The following is a 7,763-nucleotide window of genomic DNA, read 5'->3' on the forward strand; positions in this document are numbered from 1 at the left end:
TAATCAGCTAATAAAAAAATTATTAATAACAACAAACAACTAACTGCAATAACAAACAGCTAACAATAACTGCTATTAGCTAACAGCCGAAACAAAAAGGCTCAAGATTGTAAATATATTTGACGCTAGTTGGGTCAATAGGGTCATTGGAGATTAATCGAATTTGTATTTTTATATTTTATTATTTGTTGACAAAAAAAATACAAATATAATGAAAATATATATATACTATCTAAAAATAATGATATAAAATTATTTAATATAAAAAATGTATATTTATAATATATATCTTTAAAAATATATAGATGACAATATTTCAACAACAATATCATTAAAACAATTCAGATTACAAATAAAAATAATGTTCACAAGTAATATAATTCATCAAAAACCATTAAACAATATTTTTGAAGTCTTAAATTATATCATGGAAACAAGTAGAAAACACAAATAATTCAAAATATCTAAAAATAATAAACACAGTTCACCAACAATCATGCAAGTAAATTGTAATCAAGCAAAAAAAAACTAAAAAAAATATAATAAACTCTTGTCAAGCGCTATCGTAGCAGCCTAAGCACCTCCCAAATCGCCAAAAAAGGTCTAATTTAGGAAAATCAGAATGAATTCTCGATTTTGCACGTCTATGTGAAGACTGAGCAATCTAGGCTGTTGTTTCCTTAAACACGGGGTGTAATTAGAAACTCATATCACTTCTAAGGGATAATACATAAATTAACATCTGGGGTGTAAATTTATGGACGACTGGCTAGATTGGCGGTGAGCGACTTTATGGGCACATGGTTTAAATTCGATTCAATCAAACTCGATAACCAAATTGAAATTTATCGATTCGGTTAGTAATCCATTAATAAACAAATTTTATTTAATAGGTAATATTGCAAAATCATTCTATAGTTAATAGATTCCTTTGGACTGATAAATGGTTACTGGAAAGACCAATTATATCAGCCATTACTAGTATAGAAATTCTCTTTGTGGAGAGGTTTAACATCATTGCTTTTTAATGGAACTCGAGTGGATTGAGGTGGGATTTGCTTAATAAGTATATCACCCATGAAACTGCTAAAATGCTAAATAATATGATGATTAATATGGATCCTACAAACCTAGATAAAATGTGTTGGGCACTTTCCCCTAATGGCTCCCTTATAGTTAAGTATGCGTACTGTTCCCAATTAAGTACTTTGGAAAGTTTGCAGGACATCGACTGGAAGATCATTCGACAGCTGAAAGTTTCTCTAAAAATCTGCACATTTCTAAGGCAATTATGAATGGAGTAGGCATTGCTTTAGCCAAATTGATATGTGCCTCGTTTGTTATGCCCATTCTGAGACAACCTTGCATATCCTTTAGAGATTGCTATAGATTGTAATAGCCAAATTTGGACCATTTCATTCCGAATAGTCTTTTGAATTTTTGGACCTCTTTAAATTTACAGGATTGGATTTTGTTTAACATTAAATCCTTTGTTCATCCTGAGTTTATTAGTATATGGAAAAATTCTTTTCTCCACCACGGTATGGTGGCTCTGGAAATGGTGTTGCATTAAGATATTCGAGGGGACGGAGCAAGAGATCGGAACACAAATTGGCTTCCTCGTCTCCAATCTAAACAAGACCTCTAACGCTTTCAGGATTGGGGAGGATCTTAGTCGTCTACTTGTGACACGAAGAGATATCCAGGTGTGTTGGCAGGCTCCTATTCTTCCTTACTTCAAGCTGAACACGGGCGGAAGTAGTAAAGGTAACCCAAGTATTGCAAGAGGATGTGGGGTCATCATAAATTCAGAAGGCAAGTGTGTGTCGGGTTTTTTCATCAACATCGAAATCTGCTCTGCCATTCTTGTGGAACTATGGGTCGTTTATAAAGGTTTCGATCTGGCTTGGAACATAAGGATTAAAAATATTGTTGTCGAGACTGATTCATCATTGGATGTCCAATGGCTAAATAGAAGATGTGGGAACTCCAGCTCATGTAACAGCCTGATACTCGCTTGCATTGAGCTTATTGGTAGAGACTGGACAGTCACTATTCTCCACACATATAGGTGTAGACACTGGGTCAGAGGACCTATGAAAAAACCCATGTTGAGCAATTGAAACGGTTGGTTCCATTAAAACAAAATTCAGAAAATCAATAAACGTTAAAAGATAAAATCAGTAAAAAAGAAAAATCATGGAGAACCGACGTTTGCGAATCCCACAAGTGAGAAAATCATCCACAAAGGCAGAAAATCGAGTTATGACCACAACTGTTTGTGAATTCCATTGAAATGTGACAATTATGCCGCAATTTTCATTGTAGGCAATCATGAAAATGTGAAGCATATTGATATAAATGGTCACCTAGTTAGGGAGGCAATGGTTGAAGGTTTTATTATCACTCCTTTTGTTCCAACACATGAACAACTTGAAGATTGCTTACAAAGCACTTGTGCTCAAATGCAATCATCCTTATCCAAGTTAGGATTGTTTTTACTTACACTCCCAATTTGATAGGCGACTATTAAGATGTAATTAGCTAGCTAAGAAAAGTTTGAGTACTATTTTTGTAATTAGTCATAGTCATTTCGAGCTGTTAGTGTTACTTTACTCTTTCTTCGTTCTTTATTATAACGGCTATATAAGCCTCAATTGCTTTTTAATATATTTTGAGCTTTTTCATTTCTTCTCTTTTATGATCACAATACATACTTTCATACAAGTCTTAAGTCTTTTTCTTTACCCAAAAACTACCCTTGTAAAATGAGGAACAAGTACGGAGCATGAACGGGAAAAATTTTGGTGCCTTTCAAATAGGTAGATGGCATATGAGGAAAAAATATATTACAGACTAAGCCAAACAAAGGCCGACTCAAGAGGACAAAATTTGCATTGCCCACGTCATAAATGTACACCCCCAAACACAGCAGGATATGATATGCACCCCTGCGCACGGAAGAGGCTTCTAATTGGTTATGACTTAGATCCTCTAAAAGATCCTTGTATATACAAAGTTCTCTTAGAAAGGCAATGTGGGGTTGGTTTCTTATTCCTCAATAATATCATTTCAAGTGATTTATTTTAAGCATCAATTTTTCATTTATCGTTCATCCATATTGGGCTTATATTATACCGCTGGAAAGATCTCATTACACAATGACATATTACTTGATTTCCAAAATTTCATCTATTCATTATATATTTAAGCCTCAATTTAGCAAACAATCACGAGTTAAAAAAAAAATCAATTTTCCAACCCATACAAGAATAGAAAAAGTAAAAATGATATATATATTTAACCCAATCTATATGAAAATTCAGAAACAATATATATCTATTAAAAAAAAAAAAAAAACTGATAACAAAGATTTGTTAATTAGTTGTAATATATATCAGTTGATTTGAGCCTTGTTCATACTCCAAGCAGTGAGTTTGGAAATGGTGACAGATTGAGTTCCATTGTTGAAAGCATACAAGTGGGCACCTTCATTTATGGCTAATGTTGGATAAACTCTTGCTGTTATGCAACTCTTTCCTTCTCCTCCGAAGCTCTCCACTACCGAATGATCTATCTGTAAATATAGTGTCTACCATTAATAAGTTGTTCGCGAACAAAGTGTATGAACTGAATTAGCGAACTACTCGCGAACAAAGTTCGTGAACGAGGTCATTAACAAACTCGCGAACAGAATGTTGAGCTTGGGCTTGTCAATTTTCTGATGACCCGAGCCTGAGCAGTCCATTCAGTTACAGCCCCAATAATACAAAGGGAAAAAACCATCATCTAATTATGCAGTGCACATGTAAATTAATATGAGGTTGGGAATTAGATAGCAATATCCATAGTCTAAAAATAGATTGGGATCAGATTACTTAATTGTTTATAATAAAATGCTCCTAATTAAGCAATAGTGGACTAGACCTAGCTACTAAATTATTTACCTTTTCTTTTGGTTACTAAACTAAATTATTTACCTAACTAATCTACAAGAGAGGTTGAAAATGTCAAAGGAGGTAGTGGTAATAATAGTGAAGGTAGTATAATGTTGGTTGGGTAAAGGGGTCGTTTATAAAAATTATGGTTGAGGTTGTTTTTAACTTTGTAATTAAAAATAGTTTTATTACGAACATCTAAGGCACTGTAATGATACCATTGCAGCAGTGGATCCACCATAATAAAACTGTTTTTAACTACAAACTTAAAAACAACCCGTTCAATGAAATTATTTTCTAACCATTACTATGTTGGGAATAATTTTTTTAAATAATTCGTTTTTGGTGCTAAATATTAAATCGAATATGCGAAGAAAGAAGATGAAAATAAACTGACCAAGGTTCTCAAGGAGAGAGAATTAGTAAGAGGATTGACATCCAGAAAAGCACCATAAGTAGTCTTATCATAGTCTGAATGAAGTGAAGATCTGCATATAATAATAATAAGTTGTTGAAAATTATTAATAAGGTGAATTAAAAGAATTGATGATGATGGGTTTGAAAAGTAAATTAGAAAATTAAATTACCTAGTTTGGTCAGAGCACATGAGAACCACATATTTACTACTAGTATTGTTTTGGGCTTTGAAAATTCTGAAGAAAATAGAAGTGTGTTCTTGCATATCTTTTGATGCCAAAACAAGTAACCCAAAAGGACCTAAACTTCCCTTTACCAAACCACCCCTTTTGCTACATAAAATTTGGGGGTCTCTCCAACTTGCTTCCATGACTTCTGCTTTCATTAGATCTGATTCTGATATCTTAAATGATATCTCCACATCTGCCTGCATTTCACCATTTTATTTTACAATAAGTAAACTAAATAAAAAGTTAAGTGGAAAAAAAAAAGTACCTCTAGTCGGTCTAGGTTTACATATTGTTCCATTTAGGAGTGTCAATGAGTCTTGATAGTTCGCAAACTATTTGAGCTCGGCTCTGTCAAAGTTCAGCTCGATAAAATTCAACTCGAGTTCGGAATGGAGTTGAGCACTAACGCGCCGAGTCTGAGCTTCCTTAGGTTCGGCTCGAAAGCTCGTGAACATGCTCGATTATTTTTTAATTACTATATATATTTCTAATTTTTTTATTTATATTTAATATATATTTTATTGTTTTAAATTTTTCTTTCAGTCATTGGTATTAATTTTTCATTGCAATTCACAACCCACATGAGATTTAACTCATGAGAAAAATAACACAAAAAATGTTTTAAAATTTTCTGGCCAATAACATGTGATTTTTATAAAATATTTTAAACTGATATGGAATACGTTATAAGGTTTTTTCTTTGTCTCTTACAATATTTATTTTATGCATGTATGATGAACTTTATTAAAACTCGGCTCGGTCAAAACTCGGTTCGAGAAGACTAAACTCGAGATACTAACGAGTCAATACTGAATCTATCAAGATTCAGGCTCAGCTCCTTTACCTTCCTAATTTCATTTATGCAAACTTTACCAATAATAGGAGGAATATAACCCTTGTAAAAGGGTTACAAAGAGTCACTTCTTTGCCATGGAGTTCACCCAATGGCAATTTTGTTAACAATATATTACAAATTTTACCACTCAACTTCTTGAGACAGCAATTTAATAATATAGTTCAATTTTATCTTTTTTAAAGTATTGTTTCGATAAAAATTACTTTATTCAAAAAAAATTTATTCAAATTAGTCCAAAATTACTTTATTCAAATTTAGGTGTAAACTTAATTCTAAGTTAGTTCAAATATAATCAATTTTAATACCTAAAAATCCATCAAATTTGAACTAATTTATCTAATCCAATTTCCATTTGAACTAATTTATCTAATCCAAATATAATCAATTTTAATACCTAACAATCCATCAAAATATTCTTTGAGGAATAACAAAATACCTAAATTTCCATTTGAACTAAAGTAATCCTCAATGGCAACCTCAAAAAATATTTTGACTCTTAATTCATTAAAACTATTTGTATTTAGGTTAATTTATAAATATCACTAGTAAGTCAAAAATTGATATCTAAATTTCAATTTGCATACTAAATTGATAATACCTAACAACTTTAAGGGTCATTTTAAAGATTAATTCAAAATATTTTAATTTACCTGTGTTGCTGTAACGCCAGAGACTTCAACAACAGATCCTTGTTTAAGCACTTTATTTGTCAAATAGACAGGATTTCTTCTCAGCTTTTCAATTTCCTTAATTGGCCATTGCACCAACTGCTTCCTTGATTTGTCTAGATAAACATTTCTCGGAATTGCCTGCAATTCATAATTAAAAATTACATCATTTATTTCTAAAATTAAAAAAAAAAATTAATTAAATTAAATAATTACCTGAATTCCAGACCAACCCCTCAAAATATTTTGCTGATCAGTTGAAGATTCATTAACCCAACCCCATAAAACTCTTCTATTCTTAGCACTATCAAAAAATGTTTTAGAAGCATAAAATTTGCCATAATCATATCTTAATCCAGACCCATCATCAACTGATCCATCTTCAGGTGTATAGACATCCTTAATTTGATCATACTCTCCAATTGTGTAATAATCATGTTTAGTGTCGTCTAAACTCTTCTTAAGCACAAACTTAACACTTGGTCCTAAAACAGGCATATCCACAGCGGTTACCAAGTCAACTGAAACCGGGTAAAAATCCGGGCATTCCCACATTCCGGTACCCGGAGCCGAATGCAACGGGTTCTCGGATTTAACCCAGTGGACAAAATCGGTACTAGTATATAAAATTGCCATTCCTACATCGTTGACTTTACTTCCGACAATCACTCTCCACTTGCCATCTGGACCTAACCAGGCTGTGGTTGGATCTCTGAATGAGGTCGCGTTGATTTGGTTCTCTCGGGTGGGTGTCATGAGCGGGTTATGGTGTGATTTGACCCATTCGATTAGATATGGGTCGGATGGGTTTTTGGGGAAGGCTAAGTTTTGGATCTGGTTATGGTTTTTGTCGATTCCGGTGAAGATGATAGCCGGTTTCCCGGTGGGGAGGATGGTGGCGGATCCCGACCAGCAGCCGTTTATGTCGGAAGGTTGAGATGGGTAGATGGCTGGTTTGTGTGGGGTCCAGTTAATAAGATCTTTTGATGTTGAATGGGCCCACACAATGTTACCCCATACTGCTCCTTTGGGGTTGTATTGATAAAACAAGTGGTAAATTCCCTTGTAGATCATTGGGCCTGTAAATTTTAATCAAATCTTTCCTTAATTAAATCCACATTTTAATCATTTCAGAAAAGGAAAAAAAAACACATTTATATCATTTATTATTTTGAGGTGGTTTAGTTTCTTAAAATGTCAATCATTAAAAAAAACACATTTCAATCAATTTTTTTTTTATTTATCTAAATTGCATAATGTTGAAAATTATGATTTTAAAAATAAAAAACGTGGTTATTTGAAACAATTTAACTCCTTGAGCTTTTTATTTTTTCATTTTAAAATTGTAAATAATCATTTTAATATCGTTTACTTTCATAAGATATTATAATATTAATAATTGAAATTTTTTAACAAGATCTTGTGTCAAGTTTTGAAATTTAATAGTCATATCTATATATAATATAAAACAGCAACGATGGAGCTGAGGTGTCACTTCATCCTTTTTTACTGATAAAAAATATAATATAGAATATAATATATTAACTTTAGTTATATTATTATATTTATTTATAAAAAAATTATTTTATCCGTACTATATCTAAGAGTTCTACAAAATTTAAATTAATCCCTAAAATCTCTCTAATTCTCTGCA

General features: G+C 32.2%; 1 protein-coding gene across 1 annotated transcript; it reads right to left on the bottom strand.

The window, feature by feature from the left end:
* Positions 1 to 3,273: 3,273 nt before the first annotated feature.
* Positions 3,274 to 7,188, bottom strand: LOC136222959 (beta-fructofuranosidase, insoluble isoenzyme CWINV1-like). Its single transcript, XM_066010660.1, has 5 exons — positions 6,326 to 7,188; positions 6,092 to 6,250; positions 4,526 to 4,782; positions 4,336 to 4,426; positions 3,274 to 3,577 (listed from the first exon to the last, which is right to left on the bottom strand). Exons 1-5 carry the CDS (start codon positions 7,181 to 7,183, stop codon positions 3,398 to 3,400), a joined length of 1,545 nt encoding a protein of 514 aa, XP_065866732.1. The 5' UTR covers positions 7,184 to 7,188; the 3' UTR covers positions 3,274 to 3,397.
* Between the last annotated feature and the right edge of the window lie 575 nt (positions 7,189 to 7,763).

Source organism: Euphorbia lathyris, chromosome 3 (genome assembly GCF_963576675.1).
Source record: "Euphorbia lathyris chromosome 3, ddEupLath1.1, whole genome shotgun sequence".
In the NCBI taxonomy this organism is placed as follows: Eukaryota; Viridiplantae; Streptophyta; class Magnoliopsida; order Malpighiales; family Euphorbiaceae; genus Euphorbia; species Euphorbia lathyris.